General features: G+C 42.8%; 1 protein-coding gene across 2 annotated transcripts in view; it reads left to right on the top strand.

Moving 5' to 3' along the window:
- Window positions 1-24,887, top strand: part of LOC124114692 (calcitonin gene-related peptide type 1 receptor-like) — a 165,817-nt gene that overhangs the window by 111,977 nt on the left and 28,953 nt on the right. For both annotated transcript variants that reach the window (XM_048390947.1, XM_048390953.1), the window contains 2 exons: window positions 12,283-12,727; window positions 15,116-15,207. In XM_048390947.1, the coding sequence (XP_048246904.1) occupies window positions 12,283-12,727; window positions 15,116-15,207 (537 nt within the window). The remainder of the gene's footprint in view (window positions 1-12,282; window positions 12,728-15,115; window positions 15,208-24,887) is intronic.

Raw genomic sequence — 24,887 nt, forward strand, 5'->3', positions numbered from 1 at the left:
GCTCCATCAATATCACATCCCTAGATGTGACAGTGAGTAAGTGCTCCATCAATATCACATCCCTAGATTTGACAGTGAGTGAGTAAGTGCTCCATCAATATCACATCCCTAGATGTGACAGTGAGTGAGTAAGTGCTCCATCAATATCACGTCCAGATATGTGACAGTGAGTGAGTAAGTGCTCCATCAATATCACATCCCTAGATGTGACAGTGAGCGAGTAAGTGCTCCATCAATATCACATCCCTAGATTTGACAGTGAGTGAGTAAGTGCTCCATCAATATCACATCCCTAGATGTGACAGTGAGTGAGTAAGTGCTCCATCAATATCGCTTCTAGAGATGTGACAGTGAGCGAGTAAGTGCTCCATCAATATCACGTCTGGAGATGTGACAGTGAGTGAGTAAGTAAGTGCTCCATCAATATCACATCCCTAGATGTGACAGTGAGTGAGTAAGTGCTCCATCAATATCGCTTCTAGAGATGTGACAGTGAGCGAGTAAGTGCTCCATCAATATCACGTCTGGAGATGTGACAGTGAGCGAGTAAGTGCTCCATCAATATCACGTCCAGAGATGTGACAGTGAGTGAGTAAGTGCTCCATCAATATCACGTCCAGAGATGTGACAGTGAGTGAGTAAGTGCTCCATCAATATCACGTCCAGAGATGTGACAGTGAGTGAGTAAGTGCTCCATCAATATCACATCCCTAGATGTGACAGTGAGCGAGTAAGTGCTCCATCAATATCACATCCCTAGATGTGACAGTGAGTGAGTAAGTGCTCCATCAATATCACATCCCTAGATTTGACAGTGAGTGAGTAAGTGCTCCATCAATATCACATCCCTAGATGTGACAGTGAGTAAGTAAGTGCTCCATCAATATCACATCCCTAGATGTGACAGTGAGTGAGTAAGTGCTCCATCAATATCACATCCCTAGATGTGACAGTGAGTGAGTAAGTGCTCCATCAATATCGCTTCTAGAGATGTGACAGTGAGCGAGTAAGTGCTCCATCAATATCACGTCTGGAGATGTGACAGTGAGCGAGTAAGTGCTCCATCAATATCACGTCCAGAGATGTGACAGTGAGTGAGTAAGTGCTCCATCAATATCACGTCCAGAGATGTGACAGTGAGTGAGTAAGTGCTCCATCAATATCACGTCCAGAGATGTGACAGTGAGTGAGTAAGTGCTCCATCAATATCACGTCCAGAGATGTGACAGTGAGTGAGTAAGTGCTCCATCAATATCACGTCCAGAGATGTGACAGTGAGTGAGTAAGTGCTCCATCAATATCGCTTCTAGAGATGTGACAGTGAGCGAGTAAGTGCTCCATCAATATCACGTCTGGAGATGTGACAGTGAGTGAGTAAGTAAGTGCTCCATCAATATCACAGCCCTAGATGTGACAGTGAGTAAGTAAGTGCTCCATCAATATCACAGCCCTAGATGTGACAGTGAGTGAGTAAGTGCTCCATCAATATCACATCCCTAGATGTGACAGTGAGTGAGTAAGTGCTCCATCAATATCACATCCCTAGATGTGACAGTGAGTGAGTAAGTGCTCCATCAATATCACATCCCTAGATGTGACAGTGAGTGAGTAAGTGCTCCATCAATATCACATCCCTAGATGTGACAGTGAGTGAGTAAGTGCTCCATCAATGTCACATCCCTAGATGTGACAGTGAGTGAGTAAGTGCTCCATCAATATCACATCCCTAGATGTGACAGTGAGTGAGTAAGTGCTCCATCAATATCACATCCCTAGATGTGACAGTGAGTGAGTAAGTGCTCCATCAATATCACATCCCTAGATGTGACAGTGAGTGAGTAAGTGCTCCATCAATATCACATCCCTAGATGTGACAGTGAGTGAGTAAGTGCTCCATCAATATCACATCCCTAGATGTGACAGTGAGTGAGTAAGTGCTCCATCAATATCACAGCCCTAGATGTGACAGTGAGTGAGTAAGTGCTCCATCAATATCACATCCCTAGATGTGACAGTGAGTGAGTAAGTGCTCCATCAATATCACATCCCTAGATGTGACAGTGAGTGAGTAAGTGCTCCATCAATATCACATCCCTAGATGTGACAGTGAGTGAGTAAGTGCTCCATCAATATCACATCCCTAGATGTGACAGTGAGTAAGTAAGTGCTCCATCAATATCACAGCCCTAGATGTGACAGTGAGTGAGTAAGTGCTCCATCAATATCACATCCCTAGATGTGACAGTGAGTAAGTAAGTGCTCCATCAATATCACATCCCTAGATGTGACAGTGAGTGAGTAAGTGCTCCATCAATATCACATCCCTAGATGTGACAGTGAGTAAGTAAGTGCTCCATCAATATCACATCCCTAGATGTGACAGTGAGTAAGTAAGTGCTCCATCAATATCACATCCCTAGATGTGACAGTGAGTAAGTAAGTGCTCCATCAATATCACATCCCTAGATGTGACAGTGAGTGAGTAAGTGCTCCATCAATATCACATCCCTAGATGTGACAGTGAGTGAGTAAGTGCTCCATCAATATCACGTCCAGAGATGTGACAGTGAGTGAGTAAGTGCTCCATCAATATCACATCCCTAGATGTGACAGTGAGTGAGTAAGTGCTCCATCAATATCACATCCCTAGATGTGACAGTGAGTGAGTAAGTGCTCCATCAATATCGCGTCCAGAGATGTGACAGTGAGTGAGTAAGTGCTCCATCAATATCGCGTCCAGAGATGTGACAGTGAGTGAGTAAGTAAGTGCTCCATCAATATCGCGTGTAGTGATGTGACAGTGAGTAGGTGCTCCATCAATATCGCGTCTAGTGATGTGACAGTGAGTAAGTGCTCCATCAATATCGCGTCTAGTGATGTGACAGTGAGTAAGTGCTCCATCAATATCACATCCCTAGATGTGACAGTGAGTGAGTAAGTGCTCCATCAATATCACATCCCTAGATGTGACAGTGAGTGAGTAAGTGCTCCATCAATATCACATCCCTAGATGTGACAGTGAGTGAGTAAGTGCTCCATCAATATCACGTCCCTAGATGTGACAGTGAGTGAGTAAGTGCTCCATCAATATCACATCCCTAGATGTGACAGTGAGTGAGTAAGTGCTCCATCAATATCACATCCCTAGATGTGACAGTGAGTGAGTAAGTGCTCCATCAATATCGCTTCTAGAGATGTGACAGTGAGTGAGTAAGTGCTCCATCAATATCGCTTCTAGAGATGTGACAGTGAGTGAGTAAGTGCTCCATCAATATCACGTCCCTAGATGTGACAGTGAGTGAGTAAGTGCTCCATCAATATCACATCCCTAGATGTGACAGTGAGTGAGTAAGTGCTCCATCAATATCACATCCCTAGATGTGACAGTGAGTGAGTAAGTGCTCCATCAATATCGCTTCTAGAGATGTGACAGTGAGTGAGTAAGTGCTCCATCAATATCACGTCCCTAGATGTGACAGTGAGTGAGTAAGTGCTCCATCAATATCGCTTCTAGAGATGTGACAGTGAGTGAGTAAGTGCTCCATCAATATCACGTCCCTAGATGTGACAGTGAGTGAGTAAGTGCTCCATCAATATCACATCCCTAGATGTGACAGTGAGTGAGTAAGTGCTCCATCAATATCACATCCCTAGATGTGACAGTGAGTGAGTAAGTGCTCCATCAATATCACATCCCTAGATGTGACAGTGAGTGAGTAAGTGCTCCATCAATATCACATCCCTAGATGTGACAGTGAGTGAGTAAGTGCTCCATCAATATCACATCCCTAGATGTGACAGTGAGTGAGTAAGTGCTCCATCAATATCACATCCCTAGATGTGACAGTGAGTGAGTAAGTGCTCCATCAATATCACATCCCTAGATGTGACAGTGAGTAAGTGCTCCATCAATATCACATCCCTAGATGTGACAGTGAGTGAGTAAGTGCTCCATCAATATCACATCCCTAGATGTGACAGTGAGTGAGTAAGTGCTCCATCAATATCACATCCCTAGATGTGACAGTGAGTGAGTAAGTGCTCCATCAATATCACATCCCTAGATGTGACAGTGAGTGAGTAAGTGCTCCATCAATATCACATCCCTAGATGTGACAGTGAGTAAGTGCTCCATCAATATCACATCCCTAGATGTGACAGTGAGTGAGTAAGTGCTCCATCAATATCACATCCCTAGATGTGACAGTGAGTGAGTAAGTGCTCCATCAATATCACATCCCTAGATGTGACAGTGAGTAAGTGCTCCATCAATATCACGTCCAGATATGTGACAGTGAGTGAGTAAGTGCTCCATCAATATCACATCCCTAGATGTGACAGTGAGTGAGTAAGTGCTCCATCAATATCACATCCCTAGATGTGACAGTGAGTAAGTGCTCCATCAATATCACATCCCTAGATCTGACAGTGAGTGAGTAAGTGCTCCATCAATATCACATCCCTAGATGTGACAGTAAGTAAGTGCTCCATCAATATCACATCCCTAGATGTGACAGTGAGTAAGTGCTCCATCAATATCACATCCCTAGATGTGACAGTGAGTGAGTAAGTGCTCCATCAATATCACATCCCTAGATGTGACAGTGAGTGAGTAAGTGCTCCATCAATATCACATCCCTAGATGTGACAGTAAGTAAGTGCTCCATCAATATCACATCCCTAGATGTGACAGTGAGTAAGTGCTCCATCAATATCACATCCCTAGATGTGACAGTGAGTGAGTAAGTGCTCCATCAATATCACATCCCTAGATGTGACAGTGAGTAAGTGCTCCATCAATATCACATCCCTAGATCTGACAGTGAGTGAGTAAGTGCTCCATCAATATCACATCCCTAGATGTGACAGTGAGTGAGTAAGTGCTCCATCAATATCACATCCCTAGATGTGACAGTGAGTAAGTGCTCCATCAATATCACATCCCTAGATGTGACAGTGAGTGAGTAAGTGCTCCATCAATATCACATCCCTAGATGTGACAGTGAGTGAGTAAGTGCTCCATCAATATCACATCCCTAGATGTGACAGTGAGTAAGTGCTCCATCAATATCACATCCCTAGATGTGACAGTGAGTGAGTAAGTGCTCCATCAATATCACATCCCTAGATGTGACAGTGAGTGAGTAAGTGCTCCATCAATATCACATCCCTAGATGTGACAGTGAGTAAGTGCTCCATCAATATCACGTCCAGATATGTGACAGTGAGTGAGTAAGTGCTCCATCAATATCACATCCCTAGATGTGACAGTGAGTGAGTAAGTGCTCCATCAATGTCGCTTCTAGAGATGTGACAGTGAATGAGTAAGTGCTCCATCAATACCACGTCTAGAGATGTGACAGTAAGCGAGTACACCATCAATACCACGTCTAGAGATGTGACAGTAAGCGAGTACACCATCAATACCACGTCTAGAGATGTGACAGTAAGCGAGTACACCATCAATATCACGTCTAGAGATGTGACAGTAAGCGAGTACACCATCAATACCACGTCTAGAGATGTGACAGTAAGGGAGTACACCATCAATACCACGTCTAGAGATGTGACAGTAAGCGAGTACACCATCAATACCACGTCTAGAGATGTGACAGTAAGCGAGAGCACCATCAATATCACGTTGAGAGATGTGACAGTAAGCGAGTACACCATCAATACCACGTCTAGAGATGTGACAGTAAGCGAGTACACCATCAATACCACGTCTAGAGATGTGACAGTAAGCGAGTACACCATCAATACCACGTCTAGAGATGTGACAGTAAGCGAGTACACCATCAATACCACGTCTAGAGATGTGACAGTAAGCGAGTACACCATCAATACCACGTCTAGAGATGTGACAGTAAGCGAGAGCACCATCAATATCACGTTGAGAGATGTGACAGTAAGCGAGTACACCATCAATACCACGTCTAGAGATGTGACAGTAAGCGAGTACACCATCAATACCACGTCTAGAGATGTGACAGTAAGCGAGTTCACCATCAATATCACGTTGAGAGATGTGACAGTAAGCGAGTACACCATCAATATCACGTTGAGAGATGTGACAGTAAGCGAGTACACCATCAATATCACGTTGAGAGATGTGACAGTAAGCGAGTACACCATCAATATCACGTTGAGAGATGTGACAGTAAGCGAGTACACCATCAATATCACGTTGAGAGATGTGACAGTAAGCGAGTACACCATCAATACCACGTTGAGAGATGTGACAGTAAGCGAGTACACCATCAGTATCACGAGAGGGCTGATACATGTGTCGGATGGTCGTATCATTGACAACTGTTAATCCACGGCGGACAAGTTGTATCAACCATAAAACAAACTGGTGTAGAAAGTTCGTTATTTGATCCTTGCATTCAATTATCACCGTATGTGAAAAGAAAGATGCATGTCTGTCAAACATATGACGGGATAGCTAATTTCATTACTTTCACAAGAGATTGATTCCAAATGTAAAGTCAAACCGACTGAAATTCACCCCTCTTTAATACATTATGTTTTTATACGATGCGCTGTATAGCTGGTAGCTTCAACCTTAGATCCTTAACTCAGGGTAACATTTCAACGATTTTCTTCAATCAATTGTGAGACACAAGAATCTGCTGACACCTTACCTAATCAACCCTGGTGATCCATCGACGCTATCGTAGAAATAAACACGCAAATCCTATTGGGGTTTTAAATATTCGTACCACCGGCGTGTCTGGTCCAGACTCGATTATTTACAGACCGCCGTCATATAGCTGGAATATTGCAGGGTGTGACGTTAAACAACAAACAAACAGATCAGTTACAAGAAAAGAAATATAATTTATGGAAATGGAAACATTAAAACCTACAGATATGTATAATCGTGAATGTAATAATGACACCCGGTGTCTCGAGGAGTCCATACATGAAGAACTCTTCATGGATGAAGCTCAAGATCAGGTGCACTTGGGTGCGATCTATTCCGCGCCAAGGAAATAACTATCCCTCAAATAATTGAAAATTGGGGAAAATAATGGCAATCTGATAAGATTAACGTGACAGGGGCACGAAAAAGGGGGATTATGGCTTAACGCTGTTCAGTTGGATAAAGACACCCGTTTAAAGTGTAAGAACGTCTAACTTGATGCAGTTCGTGTACATCTACGAAGTTGAGTGAGTGAGTCAGTGTGCATGTTTGGTTTTACGCCGCTTTTGGCAATATTCTAGCAATATCATGGGCTTCACACATTGTACCCATGTGGGGAATCGAACCCGGGTCTTCGGCGTGACGTGCGAACGCTTTAACCACTAGGCTACCGGACCGCCCTCCGGGGTTATAACTCAACGCTGCTCACCGGAGCAAATAACCAACAAATATATATGAAAAGTCAATGCCAGAGAATAACCAGTCTCGGATATCCACTGAAACAGATTCCATTGCGAAAAAGGCAAAATAGCGGCGAAACTTACATGAATGGATAACTGAAAATCAATAAGGACATAGGTGTTCGCGAAAAGGGAAACATGTCCTGCCCTATCAATAGACAAGAAACGTGTATAAACTACACTTTTTGATAAGGATATTTTTTATCGTTACATGATACCCTCAAATGTTTTCGTAATATATCGAGTGTATATCTAAATACAATGTCAATCGCAGGATCGTTATCACAAGGTGAGTAGTATACAAGTAGTATTGACGAATGCTGAGGGTTAATTTCTTGCTTCTTGTCACCAGGTGACAGGCTGTCATACCCCGTACATTGTTATCTCCGAGGGGCCCACACATGAGACCAGCGTGACGTTTTCGACATTAATTTTAAGGAATCGAAGACATAATTACTGAAATAAGTGCGATGCTGACACCTGTTAAAATGTTTCTAACGCTGGTATTGGCAATGAATAAAATGAGGATCTAGACAATAAAATCGGATTAGAAAGTTAACACTACTGATCATTATCACATTACATGCCAAAATCAGAAGCAGGTAAAAGGAATTGCTGGCGGGAACTCTGTTTGATAATGCCAACGCTGTCATCAAAGTCTGACTTGTGTTACAAGAGGATTTAATCTGAATATACGTCTCGTTAGACAGTTTGGTGTACGTATGTCAGGTATATTGAGGTGTCATATATACGTAGGAAATCTCTCAAAGACATGATTCTTTAGTGGAGGAATAGTATCAAAAGTTAAATCGGTCATGAAAGAAAACTCTGGTTCTAATGTTACCCGTCTTACCACAATCGCTACAGCATTAGTAAATGTAGAAAGATGATATGGGTCAGGATTATTGCTTGTATGTGTGTGTTCGCGCCGCGCGCGCGCGTGCGTGCGTGCGTGCGTGCGTGCGTGCGTGCGTGTGTGTGTACGTCTGTGTGTACGTCTGTGTGTCTGAATGCTTGTACTTGTGCGCACTCATTTCGGCCATGTCGCCTTGATGTGGAAAGTGATTGGTGGTGAGGTTGAAAACGTGATACTTGTTCTTATTTATAGCGACGTGAATACATGAGTGTGTTATTGCTTGCAAGTGTACTAGTCTGATGAGGTGAGGTGAATTGGGTTTAACGTCGCGTCCAAGATTATTGCACTTATATAGCGACGTGCATGTACGTGTGTGTGTTTTGTGTGGCTGCTTGTACTAAAGTACTCATGGAAATGAAAAAAACTGTTTTGCTGGATTTAATAATCGACACAAAGTATTACGTAGATGTAAATACGAAATAACAAAACAACTGGAAAAGTATTAGTCTGGATTTGCTAGTATTATCTCAGTTCTCAATACAAAATGTACTTTACAGGAGGTAATTTGTAGGCACTTTCAACATTCAAAAATAAAACTAAGTCCAAATTGACATGGCAGAAACAGGCTATAGGCATTATGCAAATTAGCCTGGAAAAAAGTTATCAAAACAACAATAAAAATAACAGCTATGTTTATGTACATAATAATAATGACATGTAAGTTGTTGTTACTTTTACGTTCTGATATTTTGACGATGATTCACTATCCCACACTGCCACTCACAAATCACTAACCACTGACAAATCACATGCACGAGGGTTTCAAGCACCTGTTTTCACCTGTCGTCAAGGTGTCATAGGTCATTGACATTCACCTTAATCTACTAACACCTGGTTATGCTCAGTTTCACAATAGTCTGTTTTGTTCATATCTTTACACACTTTTACGTGTAAAAAGACATAAAAACCTTTGATACGCTGTATTTGTGCCAAGGCCCAATTAGTAATAATTGAGTTGTTTGAATATTTATATATTTTGTATATTAACTGCATTTATTTAAAATCTGAGATCGAAAAAACAGTTTGTTTTTATATCCGTGAGTACTTTAGTCCGGACTGATGACGATTTATAGTGCTAGCTCACTGAGATACCATGCCGCAGTTTAACATGAATACCCAACTCAGACACAGTATACTGACTCCGAGCCGACCAGTCCTTGTTTTAGCCCCTTAATGCCGAGCGCCAGACAGGGTAACAACAAGTACCATCTTTTAACGTCTTTTGGTATGACGCGGCCGGGGATCGAACCCCGAACCTTCCGCTCTCCGGGCGGACGCTCTACCACTAGACCACGGAGGCGGTCGTACTCCTCTGGACTAATGGTGGTTTGATAATGCCAACCCACTGAGAGACATTGCCTCTGTATAACATGGATACCCCCACTCAGACACTGTATACTGGCCAGTCCTAAATGCCGAACGCCAGGCAGGGTATCAAGAAGCACCATCTTGTAACATCTTTTTGTATGGCGCCAGGGGATCGAACCATCGACATTCCGCTGTCGGGGCATCATTAGATCTTAAGGACATGTTAAACAATTTTGAAATCATCGTTATATATCAAACTACTAATTAACATAATTAATTAAATCCCGTTTATCCAGTCGTGGTAGTATAAGAGTAATAATCTTGAACACATTAATCTCCATTTCACCTCCGGGGATTCCGGACAAACTGAAGCCCCGTAATTTCAAATCAATTGTCTAAAGGGTTTGTGAGACATCAGAATGATCTCTCTGACTCCTTCAATATCCTCAGAACCACTTACAGCAGTAGCATGGGTCTTCATGAGCCCCAAGTATGTTTCATTCCACCTGGTCGGCACATCTTGCTGTCAGTCAAACACGTAATCAAGGACCATAACTCTGCAGGGATCAGTTTAACGACTATTGTTTAAAGACGTGTTTAAAATATAAATTCATTTACGCATATATGATACGTGTTTTTTTACTGGAATTGCATGTCGCCTCCAAATGAGTGATTGGTTAACTTGGAGACCATTTTCAGCTGAAGTCATTCTTCATTGAAGGAGAAAGAGCGCATCTATTGTTTTGTTAAACCAGATTACACGAAGCCAGTAGATATAACATTTCAAATAAATACTCCGCGACTTAATTAATGGCTGATGATAAATCAGTGTGAACAGAAACTATACAATGAAAGTTTTGCTACTCCATAACTGTCAATGTAGACACAGTTGTATTGGCCCACGGCATACCTACTACCTCATTAGTTACAGTACACTACGGTTATAACGAATACAAAGGGACCACTAATTGTAGTCCGTAATAACCGTAGTTCGTTATAAGCATATATACAAAATAAATACAACACATGGCAGGGACTAAAAAATAAGTTCGTTATACCGGTGAGTTCGTTATAATCGTGTTCGTTATAAACGTAGTTCACTGTAGTTCTATATCCGTCCTGTGACTTGTTCGAATCTTCGATATGCTACAGATGATGTTTGAATTAAGTTAAGATGTAGTTATTGGAGCCGTGAAGATCCGGGGTAGAATAGGTCTTCAGTAGACCCATGCTTGCCGTAAGAGGCGACTAACGAGATCGGGTGGTCTGACTCAGTGACTTGGTTGATGCATGTCATCGATGCCAATTGCGTAGATCGATGTTCATGATGTCAATCACTGGATTGTCTGATCCCGACTCGATAATGTATAGACCGCCGTCATATAGCGGAATACTGCTGAGTGCGGTGTTACACAACGAACAAACAAACAAACAAAATACAGTTGAATGAACAATATATTTGATTTGTTTGTCCGATTGGCTGATCCTACTGGTACTGCCGAGTAAGGGGATCGTAGATTACGTTTTGATTCTCTCTTAATTATTGGTTCAATGGACAAGATCGATACATGTACAGGTTTAAAATACATGACGTCAGGTGGACATAAGAGACCGAGATGTGGCTGAATGTAGGTATTGACCGTAATTGACATGCAAAAGATTTTTTTCATCCGGACAATTTGTCCCGAAACAATACTGCCAAGATTAAAGTGGTTTTACTACACATGTAGTCGGGGACATAAATAGCTCGATATTTAATTTTTAAATGCTGACTGAGGTTGTCCTTAAATTTTACCTCGCACAAGAATAGATTTTCCCTTACAAAGTGTTCAATGGTGAGGTGAGGTAAAGTGGAGTTTAACGTCGCAGGATTATTGCACTTATACAGTAAAGTACGGTTATAACGAACTCAAAGGGACTACTAATTTTAGTTCGTTATAACCGCAGTTCGTTATAAGCATATATACAGCATAACTACAGCAAATGGTCAGGACCAAAATAGTAAGTTCGTTATATCCTTCAGTTCGTTATAAGCGTGTGGGTTATAACCGTAGTTCTGATTCTGTACATTAATACAACACGTGAACCTTATACAAGTATCGCATTGTCGCTCAGGGGATGAAATGGTAATTACTATACACCTACATGTACTCACTCACTGTGCAGGGAGGTGGGGCAGCCTGCTGGTTGAAGCGTTAGCTTGCTGCGCCGAAGTGTCCCACGCCTGTTATGGCTGGAATATTGGTGTGAGTCACATGATACTAATTCGCTCTGGTTTATAGTCATATAGTGTTTATATTATGTATGTGTATGATTTAACGCGTATCCTTCCCCACAGTTGGCACCCGTTACAAACACATGCGAAGGCAAATCAATTGTCCACCTGAAAAATCACGGGAACATGTGGTCAAAAAAGTGAATTTTATCTGACAAATGCGCCGCAATCCGCTGTGCAGAGTTGCGCCCCTTGGGCACGCCAGAAACCTATGATTGTGGGTTCAAATCCCCCTTCGCCCCGAGTATGTTTCTAGATTATTAGCACCATTCCCGTGCTCGTGGTAAAAAAGTCTGAGGTCTGTATCACTTCGGGCTTTCCTCCCACAATAAGCTGACACGCCGTAATATAACTGGAATAAACCTAACTCACTAACTCATTTTTTTATTTTCAGGGCCATGACGCAATAGCCAGGGAGAAGATGTGCCGTCACAAATTTGGGATGCGTCCTCCTGACGAGTTTCGCTTGTATTCCTGCGCCTGGTGCTATTTCCACGTATCCCGATCTCTGAAACTCACCGCCAACCTCAGGACTCCGTACTTAGAGGCACGGGTGAATGGATCATCGTTCTCCAAGGGTGCTTTGCTTATACCGGATGTAAAGAACGCCACCTGTCGGAGCATGGTATGTGAGACTTTAACTTCCGATCTGTGTGACCGATGGAGTATGTGCTGTCACCACGCTGAAGATTGCTGTCGTCGTCAGATTGAGGCCCCGCCCTACATCAACACCACGTGTCATCGCACATGGGATGGTTATGGCTGCTGGGATGATGCCGCCCCTGGCACCACCACCTTCCTCAGCTGCCCAAGTTTCCTGGAGTACGCAGTGCCTACACGTAAGTCATGGTGAAAACCATAACAACTAAGCATGTCTAGAATGTGTATTCTTTCTAACACTGAGTGTTCCAGTTGAAAAGAGCTACAATTCGATATGCAGAGTTACGTCCCTTAGGCGTGACAGGAACCTATTTTCGTGGGTGTGAATGTAAGTCAGTGCTGAAAAATCAACTTAGCACGTATTAGCAAATTTGTAGCTTCAGTATTTCTAACACTCAGTGAGTGAGTGAGTGAGTATGGTTTTACGCCGCTTTTAGCAATATTCCAGCAATATCACGGCGGGGGACACCAGAAATGGGCTTCACACATTCTAACACTCAGTGGCCCTTTTGAATTTGAATTTGCTGTGTAGAGTTGCATCCCTTGGGCGAGACAGAAACGTATTATCGCAGGTCAACAGAGCAACCGTGCTGATTGGTTTTATCTGTGTTAAACGTCCACGGCTTGCATTACTTCGGGCTTTCCTCCCACATCAAACTGATACGCCGCGATATAACTGGAATACTGCTCGAAGCGGCGTTAAATCTAAATCTTTCACTTACTTTCAAACACTACTCGACGCTTAATAATGTGTAGCGAACAAATAAATCCCTTCCATTGTTTCCTATTTAGCAGTTGGTAATAACCTTCTGAATATCGTCATTAGAAAGAAGGTGACGTGTTTGTGTCTATTTGTCACAGCGACAATATTCCGAAACCGGGAACTGAGTTTTGCACATGAGTGTCGATTGTATTTGGGATTGTTGGGGCTTGTGTAGAAGAAGAGTGGGTGAGTATGGCTTTATGCCGTGTTTAGCAATCTTCAACAACATCACACGGGGGGACACCAGAAATGGGCTTCACACATTATACCAAAGTGGGAATCGAACCCGGGTCTTCGGCGTGAGGAGCGACGATTTAACCACTAGGCTACCCCATCGCCCCAGACAGAAGAAGAGAAACCTCTCGAGTTAGATAGAAAACAGTGTTTTGATATTTAGTTGGCCAATTGTCTGGACGCATATAGTAAGTAGGAATTATGACAATGTAACTCAATTGGAAATTCATTAATAAATGGGGGAAAATCAACGCTGAATTGTCGTTACCTTTTCACTCATGCAAGGGGTATAGAGGATGTTGTAAACCTGTGGTCATACCGGTGTTAGTTTTTAATTACGTTAGGTAAGTTTTTAGCCTCCCATGAAATATTTTTCAGTTCACGAACTTTGGCGTTCTGACCCGTGTGGGCTTTAAATACATGTCGTTGAAAAAATAATGACATAAAATTCCCAAGCACTATCCAAAGGCTTTCACTGACACCTCGCGCCATGACTGCATTTACACGGTGATGGTACCGTCCTGTTAACCTTGTAGATCTCTACCCCACACATGCGACACATGCGTCTGGAGACACAGGTTTGACTCAGATACGATTTAAAAGTCTCTAGAAACATACTTATCTGCCCTTGGTTTGGTTTGGGCAAATATAACTTCCGGTGCGTTTACGCTTGAGTCGCTTATAACAAAGGCCAAGTCTCAATGCAGAAAAAGGTGTTTATTTAAACATGGTTCGTTCACCAACACATCGGCTTTAGTCTGTCAGCTCTCTATATGACTAGGCCTGAGGACTGACTAGAGGGACATGGATAATAATGCGGATTCGTTATAACCAAGATTGCGTTTCCGAATGTGTATTACCCGGTGTTAATGATGTGAAATGCAACTTCGGATATCACGAATTTAAAGGGACGTGAACGGTCATGTTAATTACTATTCGGGACTACATGGGTACAGTATGTGAATTCCTTTTCTTGTGCCCCAGCCTTGATATTGATAGAATATTGCTTAAAGCGGCGTAATGCGACCATCACTCACTCAGTGTTCGGGGATTATCAATGGATTCGTAAAAGCAGAATTTTTCTTTTATGTCTATTATTTTTCAAGGATGTTACTATGGTGTGAGTCTCGTGCTGTGTTCTACGTGGTCTGGGGTGGTCGGGTAGCCTAGTGGTTAAAGCATTCGCTCGTCACACCGAAGTCCTGGTTTCGATTCCCAACATGGGTACAATGTGTGAAGCCCATTGCTAAAAGCGGCGTAAAACCATATTCACTCACTCACTTGTCAGTGGAAACAAATACGCACTTTCCATGTAGGATAGCCAGACTCAGGATGACAAATGGCAGCTTACAGTGATGCGGATCCCAAAGTATTGATGGAAAAATAAATAAATATATTTTTGTCTCGCACCTTTGAATATTTAAAGATTACTGATTACAGATTACTAAGAAAACTAACATTGGCACGTAAATAGGATGCGAACATAAAGAGCTCACACTGTGTTGTCACAGGCATCGTGTGAGGCTACATGGTCTTCGTCTTGTGGTCAGTCCTACTCTGTATTCTGCAGGTAACGCTATCAAACAGTGCAATGCTGACGGCACTTGGTACAAGAAGAACCTGCTAGACTGGACCGACTACACGCCGTGCCTCGACAAGAAGGTAAGCATGGCGTCATGGCAACACTCAGTGAAACACCGTCGTTCCTCATCCTATAAGTCCTGATAACGTTATTCCTGATAACGATAGTCCTGATAACGTTGGTCCTGATAACGTTAGTACTGATAACGTTAGTCCTGATAACGTTGGTCCTGATAACGTCAGTCCTGATAACGTTAGTCCTGATAACGTTGGTCCTGATAACGTTAGTCCTGATAACGTCAGTCCTGACCCTCTTAACCCTGACTCCCTTAGCCCTCATCCCATTAGAACGAACTCAATTATGCGGTCCCAGTTCGCCCTGGCCCTGTCCGTTTAGTCCTGACCCCGTTGATCAGACTCCGTTAGCCCAAACTCCGTTAATTCAGATGCCATTAACCCTGACCCCATTAGTTCTGATGCCGTTAGTGTTGACTCCATTAGCCCTGGCGCCGTTACTTCTGATCCCTGTTAGCCCTGACTCCGTTTGTCATACTCCATTAGTTCTGACGCCGTTAGTACTGACTCCATTAGCCCTGGCGCCGTTACTTCTAATCCCGTTAGCCCCGACTCCGTTTGTCATACCCCATTAGTTCTGACGCCGTTAGTACTGACTCCATTAGCCCTGGCGCCGTTACTTCTAATCCCGTTAGCCCCGACTCCGTTTGTCATACCCCATTAGTTCTGACGCCGTTAGTACTGACTCCATTAGCCCTGGCGCCGTTACTTCTAATCCCGTTAGCCCCGACTCCGTTTGTCATACCCCATTAGTTCTGACGCCGTTAGTATTGACTCCATCAGCCCTGACGCCGTTGGTTCTGAACCTATTACCCCTGACACAGTTAGCTCCGACCCCGTTAGCCCTGACGTCATTAGTCCGCATCCTTTAGTCCTGTCCTCGCCATTCCGGCCGTGTATCCTTGGGTCATCTATACATGTGAAACTCGACAGCATGTGTGATACCGAGTCATCAACTATTTGTGAAGCATGACTACGAAGCCAAAGTAAAATATATGTCATGGTTGAAAACGCCTGCAACGACCAAATGTGTGATTCGAACGTAACAATATAGAAACGTAAAACCACATAAAATGCACGTGCATATGAAACGTTATACATATTAAGTAATTAAAAGGGGTGGGTTCTCGGCTGTCAAAACGTTGTCTGTCAGCAACCTTTTTAACTGCGAAGTGATACCATGTTAGGGAAGTCCAATACATGGATGGCATCACGACACATCCGGCCAATCTCATTTGATAGCAGTGTTGCGTCTCTTGGCCGTACCAGGATCTGCTTGTCGTTTGCTTGAAACCTACAGTTACCCCGTCCTTGCTCTTTGTGTGACAAGCTCAGGTAAATGATATTCCTGGACTATTTCTAAAAGCAGCACATGCTTCGTGCTCTGACAACATCATCCCCGCGCTTCTGGCAGTCACAACATCAGCAATAAAAGCATCTACAACTCACATGTCAGGTATTGTTGACCCAGGGTCCTAAAGCACCGCAAATCACCATACAGAGTTACCTTCCTTACCTATGCAGTATCCGATTACTGTATATTCGAATCTCAGATTTGCCCCAATTGTGATCAATGATCAGCACAATACCCCTTCAATTGGTGTTGCAAGAACGACAAACGGATTCACTATAAAATTTGGGCATCTCCTCACCTCAACCCGACACGCCGTGACGTAATACTGTTCAATGCCATGCGCCTCTAACTCACACATCTGGATAAATAGTGTCAGGTGTGGCTGCTTTGGGATATTAAATACTGATGTTGATAGTGTGCTTTAATACTGCCTCATAGCCTCAGACTAACTAAAACTCACGTAAAGGTTAAACAAAAAGTGATTTTGCTTGAAGACATGCCGAGGCCTTTAATGGGATTATTATCGCTGTCACATTCATGGATAGCAATAATCCCGTGACGATAAATCAATACAAGACGTTTTCAGATGTTTTTTCCTTAATGCAGATGCAAAGAAGTGTTTTCAAGCAGCGGTGTAAAAACGTAATTGTGTAATTCCCCAAATATGGAACAAATACACTTTTCCCTTTCAAAGATAACCAGCGGGACGAGACATCGCAGTCCATGGTTGTCTATAGCGTCTTCAGATTGAAGATGGCCTGCATGCATTGATATTCCACTCGATATCACTAAGGACGCACTTCAAACAAACAGGAGCACATTAAGCGGTAAGCATGGACGCGGGGAGTAGATGTGTAAACACCATAGGGATCATTGTGCCACAAGATATTGACACAGGTTGGGAGAACAACTGTCATGTGACAATATACATCGCTTAATGTCCAGCTGCTGGACCATCCGCGTCATCTCCCTCTGCCCCTATGGTTCTTTGATCAATGGTGTGAGGACACCAGGATGGCCAATAAGTACGGTTCCCTATTCGTCTTCATGGGCGCGCACATCACTGAATCTTCATCCTTCTCTTCCCATTAGCTGCTCCGCAACAGCTGAATAAAACATCCTTTGTCGGTAAATTGAAGGCTTTTCTCATTTGGGATGTAGCGACAGTTTTTTGGGGACTGAGTAAATTGAACAGTTTTTATTCCTTATGGCAGGATAATGCATTCTGATCATTCTCTGCTCTCAGTCATTTTAGAACAGGGGATAGTACGATAACGATGCAAGAAATGAGCTCCTTTGGTAAAGCAGGACATCACAATGAGACAAAATGCATACAGCAGAATTATATTGCGATTAGGGTAGGAATGCATGTAGAGGAGCTTATTCTGATATTGCAGAGGATCTGCTTGTCGTTTGCTTCAAACCTACAGTTACCCCGTCCTAGCTCTTTGTGTGAGAAGCTCAGGTAAATGATATTCCTGGACTATTTCTAAAAGCAGCACATGACTCTACTCACCCGCATGCTTCGTGCTCTGACAACATCATGGCAGTCACCACATCAGCAATAAAAGCATCTACAACTCACATGTCAGGTATTGTTGACCCAGGGCCCTAAAGCATCGCAAATCACCATATAGAGTTACCTTCCTTACCTATGCAGGATCCGATTACTGTATATTCGAATCTCAGATTTGCCCCAATTGTGATCAATGATCAGCACAATGCCCCTTCAATTGGTGTTACAAGAATGACAAACGGATTCACTTTGGGCATCCCCTCACCTCTGATATCGCAGAGGTATGTTGAAGATACGAATACGGGGAGATGCTTGCGGAATCGGCTGAATGTACTGTTGTGAGGTGAAATGCGGTTATCGTCGTGTCATTGCTCTTGTAAATCGTCATGCGTGCACAGATGTAGTTCGAAATCGGTTTACTGTGTCTGAGTGGGGCACCCATGTTAAACCTGCGGCATGGTATCTCATTGGGCTAGCACTATACTATGTGTGCATGTGTGCACACACTCACACACTAACACACACACACTTACACTAACACAGACACACTAACACACATACACTAACACACACACACACTAACACTAACACACACATACACACACTAACATACACACACACTAACACACACACACACTAACACACACACTAACACACACACACACACTTACACTAACACAGACACACTAACACACATACACTAACTCTAACACTAACTCAGACACACACTAACACTAACACTAACTTACACACACACATACACACACTAACATACACACACACTAACACTAACGCACTAACACACACACACGTACACTAACACAGAAACACTAACACACATACACTAACACACACTATCACACACACGCACACACTAACACTAACACACACACACTAACACACACACCCTAACACACATACACTAACACTAACACACACTAACACACTGACACTAACACACACACACTAACACTAACTCTAACACTAACTCAAACACACACTAACACACTAACACTAACACACACACACTAACACACTAACACTAACACTTACACTAACACTAACATAGACACACAATTTCACCTCACCACCAATCTTTTAAGTTGTGCAGGGAAACTAGGTTCGGACAGATTGACAGGATTGATTCAAGTTTCTTCCACACCATTGTGTTTGCCGGCTACCTCAAAATGTATCATGTAACTCACGCTAGTAGTTAGTAATAGCCCTGATTACACAGAGACTTTGTCTCAGGTTCACAGTCTAGACACAGGCTGAAATTGGGCATCTGACCGGAATCCCTCTGAAAGGAAAGTATAGTGGTCATAAATTCTCCCAAGATCCGCTTGTCTGATATATGAGGAAATCCAGGTTTGTGACTTGAATAAGCCTCTTTATCATGTTTTTAGTGATGAAATACTATAGTTATCTTCAAATATTGGATCATTATTTAATTCGAGTGAAATAACACTTCATGCGGGAACTATTTTCAGTCTATAATGACATCATGGAAATCATTCCATAAAATACATAATACATACGTATTTTTCTTGTCGCACAACGTATTCATCTCATCTCGTGACATGAATAGTTGCAATGTTCTCTCGTGGTTGCACGACTCTTTCATTCTATGAGATATCCATGTCATATGAGTGAGTGAGTGAGTATGGTTTTACGCCGCGTTTAGCAATATTCCAGCAATATCACGGCGGGGGACACTAGAAATGGGCTTCACACATTGTACCCATGTCGGAAATCGTTCCCGGGTCTTAGGCGTGACGAGCGAACGCTTTAACCACTAGGCTACCCGACCGCGTCCCATGTCATATGAAACAACACACAGAGATCCTCTATTCCCTTTGGATGCCGAATGTTTTGTTTGTTTATTTGCCGCACTCAGCAATATTCAAACTAAAAGACGGAGGTCTGTAAATAACCGAATCTGGATCAGACAATCTAGTGATTGACATCATGAGCACCGATCTACGCAATTTGGATACAATGACATGCATCAACCTAGTCAGCGAGTCTGACAACCCGATCCCGTTAGTCACCTTTTACGACAAGCATAGTCGCCTGTTACGGCAAGCATGGGTTGGTGAAGGCCTATTCTATCCCGGATCGTCACGCGTAGGATGCCCTATGTAATGTTAGAGGTATATAATATCAGTGAGAGTTAGCATATAATGCATCGAAATAGCTTCCTGGTATAGATATAAAACGTCGACGCCATGGAAAAACTCGGCTTTCCGCCCAAACAGATTCCATTGGGCGTAAAAGGCACAAACGCGGTGCAAAATACATGAATGGATCACAGAAACGACAGTGACGACACCACCATGTGTAAAAAAGAGTAAAGAAAACTTCTTCGCCAAAGTTTGGATAATGTTTCTTTATCGAGAAATTCTGCCGAAACAGAAACCTGCTGAAACAAATAGTCCTGCTATTTGGTCTTGTTGCTTTTGATGGCCTCACCGTCACCTTGACAGGTAACAAAAGGATATCTCGAACATATTTTCTTCACTTCAGAGTCAAATGAACTGAAGGTCTTTTTCAACATTGATTCTATGAGCAGATAATGATAAACATGTCCGTCCAAATCAATCATTGACCGAAGGCATGGTGATGGGAATTGATATGGGTATTTATCCAAGAAAACACCACTGCTTTCACGATCAGTCAAACACGAACCTGTTGGCGTGCTTTGGAGTTGGACAAACGTATGACGCAAATTGTGTCGAGTAACACCCCTGTGTACTGCAGTATAGTTAGCTGTTCCAGTCAACACTGAGTTATGGGCATCTGATATAGTCTCATTACGAGGCTAAGCACACCATGTTTCTGCGGTTTCCCACGTAACCTCAATTTCAGTCAGTTGTGTAATTGAGTTATTTTTCATTCGAACGGAGAGAATCTGCCGAAAAAGCTTTACATAATGATGTGGGGCGGTGAGTTGATGGATACTAATGCTATACCATGGCGCCCGTTACCTAACGGAATACATGGTAGGACGAGCTGTTGCAGTGATGGTGATCTGGTAGCAGCATTTGTGTAGCTGCTGTAATGGTTGTACCAGAAGTAGTTGGTGTGGAAGTGATGATGATCTGGTAGCAGCAGTATTGTCGGTTGTGTAATGTTGAACAGGAGTAGTGTAGCTGTTGTTGTAGTGGTGGTGGTGATCTGGTAGCAGCAGTATTGTCGGTTGTGTAATGTTGAACAGGAGTAGTGTAGCTGTTGTTGTGGTGGTGGTGGTGATCTGGTAGCAGCAGTATTGTCGGTGGTGTAATGTTGTAACAGGGGTAGTGTAGCTGTTGTTGTAGTCGTGGTGATCTGGTAGCAGAGGTATTGTCGGTGGTGCAATGTTGTAACAGAAGTAGTGTAGCTGTGGTTGTAGTCGTGGTGATCTGGTAGCAGCAGTATTGTCGGTGGTGTAATGTTGTAACAGGGGTAGTGTTGCTGTTGTTTTGGTGGTGGTGATCTGGTAGCAGCAGTATTGTCGGTGGTGTAATGGTGTAACAGAAGTAGTGTAGCTGTTGTTGTAGTGGTGGTGGTGATCTGGTAGCAGCAGTATTGTCGGTGGTGCAATGGTGTAACAGAAGTAGTGTAGCTGTTGTTGTAGTGGTGGTGGTGATCTGGTAGCAGCAGTATTGTCGGTGGTGCAATGGTGTAACAGAAGTAGTGTTGCTGTTGTTGTAGTGGTGGTGGTGATCTGGTAGCAGCAGTATTGTCGGTGGTGCAATGGTGTAACAGAAGTAGTGTTGCTGTTGTTGTAGTGGTGGTTGTGATCTGGTAGCAGCAGTATTGTCGGTGGTGCAATGGTGTAACAGAAGTAGTGTAGCTGTTGTTGTAGTGGTGGTGGTGATCTGGTAGCAGCAGTATTGTCGGTGGTGCAATGGTGTAACAGAAGTAGTGTAGCTGTTGTTGTAGTGGTGGTGGTGATCTGGTAGCAGCAGTATTGTCGGTGGTTTAATGTTGTCACAGAAGTAGTGTTGCTGTTGTTGTGGTGGTGATCTGGTAGCAGCAGTATTGTCGGTGGTGCAATGGTGTAACAGAAGTAGTGTTGCTGTTGTTGTAGTGGTGGTGGTGATCTGGTAGCAGCAGTATTGTCGGTGGTGCAATGGTGTAACAGAAGTAGTGTAGCTGTTGTTGTGGTGGTGGTGGTGATCTAGTAGCTGTAGTATTGTCGGTGGTGTAATGGTGTAACAGAAGTAGTGTAGCTGTGGTTGTAGTGGTGGTGGTGATCTGGTAGCTGTAGTATTGTCGGTGGTGTAATGGTGTAACAGAAGTAGTGTAGCTGTGGTTGTAGTGGTGGTGGTGATCTGGTAGCTGTAGTATTGTCGGTGGTGTAATGGTGTAACAGAAGTAGTGTAGCTGTTGTTGTGGTGGTGGCGGTGATCTGGTAGCTGTAGTATTGTCGGTGGTGTAATGGTGTAACAGAAGTAGTGTAGCTGTGGTTGTAGTGGTGGTGGTGATCTGGTAGCAGCAGTAATGTCGGTGGTGTTATGTTGTTACAGAAGTAGTGTAGCTGTTGTTGTGGTGGTGGTGATCACAAAGGTAAAACTTACCTCAACTTATGAATTGGTGGCGGCCAGTTTGACATCGATCATGGGACGTCTTGACAACACAGCAACTGATTTGACAAACATTCACTTGCTATTCATGCTACCTAACTCTAGTGTTTTAATGCCTCTCACATTTCATGGTTTTCTAAGTTACACTAACGTGTTCCGAAATTGATAAGCCGGGATCTGTCCGACATAACACTGCTATCGCCATTGCTGTGAAACGTCTTTGTCACCGGAAGTACTAAAACAACGTAAGGTCTCGCGTAGTCCCGTGACCTACTTACTGGCTCTATTCAAGTTTATTCGGAAGCAATTTCGGAATCAAAGTTACCGGAAAGTTTCCGTTTATCTACCCCCAATTTGACTGGCCATTTGAAGGTAAACCCACTAAGCAGAGGGTTTTATTTAGATGAAACAAAAGTTGTGTTGAAAGCTTCATTTCCTGTTTTAAAGTCAAGTGCGTAATATGAGATACAGTGACAGGTTTTCACGAGAATGGAATTCTTCAACCGATGTAACTAGCAACAACTTCAATAAAGAGTAGATTTGTCTCGTCTCCAGCACGACAGTTATGGGGCTGTAGAATATCAGACAAAAGGCATAACGTCGGGATGGCTCTCAGCCCTATCTGACGCGAGCTAACTTCACAACATAATACTGGAAATAAGGACAGCGATATACAGCTCAAATTAGAATGGTGGCACGGGTGGCCCAGTCGTCTAAGGCGTCACGATTTGCTGTGCAGAGCTGCGTCCCTTTGGCACGCCAGAAACCTATGATGGTGGGTTCGAATCCAGGCTCGCTCCGATTATGTTTCTAGGTTTGTCAGCACCATACCCGTGCTCGTGGGTTTCACCGAAGTGGTAAACGTCTGAGACCTGCATCACCTTGGGCTTTCCACCCCTGTTACGCTGACACGTCGTGATATAACTGGAATAATGTTAAAAGCGGCGTTTGACCCAACTCACTCACTCAAGTTAAAATGCATCCCTCGTCAACTGCTTTTCTGAGAGCCAGGAAACCGTAGGATAATAACACTACATTGAACGTCAAGAAAGACCGTGTTACGACATAATTGTTCTGTCTTATTTCAGCTGCTGCTTTATTTGTAAACGATGCCGCTGCAACTCAATCTGCTCTGTCTTATTTGAGATGGGTATAGTCTGTTCAAGACTTTGACTGCTTCAAAAGCATCTTTATGTGTTAGTATTTACACCTCGCATGACGCATCATTATTGCTACCTTCTTACAGATCGAGATTGGAGTTCTGTATAACCTCTGTGCTACGACACGATCACGTGCATATATCAATGGAATAGCCTGTATTCAACTGTGAGTTAAACAAAGTTTGTGAAATCCTTAAAAAATATAACAAGTGTTAGTGTAGAGGAAATATTTCTCTTTAAGAAGTTGGGGAAAAAACGTAGGAAAATTCAAATCAGATCACGGACGTTTAGAAGGCCATGCTGTTATTTACGGGTTTTTTCAAAATTGTTGTAAAAGTTTGCCTTCAGTTTTCCCAGATCGAGTAAAACTTTTCAAACAAATCACAGTTCTAACAAAAGTAGGATATTGTTGATCCCTAATGTTCACATTTGTCCATGCTTGAAGCGGCTCCCTAACATCATAGACATCATGCATTAATAACGTACATAACAAATTGTTTGATCTGTCGTTTGAGTTTTTATAATGATTTTGAAAGATCTTATACCATTAGATACTATAATATTGATCTCACTTAATCCTTTTATGTCAGTGAACCTGAATTTTACGGATGTTATTCCAGAATCGGTGATTGGTGAACTAAAGATACTTTGTAAAGAAGATTCCCTTTCCCTCAAATTGTTGACGGTGACACAAATTAAAGCAAAGAAAAAATGAAATAAAAATATAATTTGCGGAGAATGACAAGGGTTACTTCCCTTTCCGATTTGCCTACTTTGAAGTTCTGACTCAGAATTGAAGTATATGTTATACAGAGTCGGTCGGTGAGATAAGCACTCATCAAAAATATTTGAGTTTATGGCACATTTGGCATATCTCGTGAGCTGCAAAGCTGACATTTTCACTGGTGGCTGCGACACTCATAAAAATACCAACTTTGCAGGTAATTGGATGCGATAAACATGCTACTGAAATTTAAACATACATATCTCCTTTCAAATTTGATACCTTATGTAATGTTACAGTTAAATAGATCAGCGAGCTTGAGCAAGTTCTGCATCGAAATAAGGTCCTTGTGTAGGAACATCGC

The sequence above is a fragment of the Haliotis rufescens genome, unplaced genomic scaffold (assembly GCF_023055435.1).
Source record: "Haliotis rufescens isolate VD_foot unplaced genomic scaffold, xgHalRufe1.0.p SCAF_10, whole genome shotgun sequence".
NCBI lineage: Eukaryota > Metazoa > Mollusca > Gastropoda > Lepetellida > Haliotidae > Haliotis > Haliotis rufescens.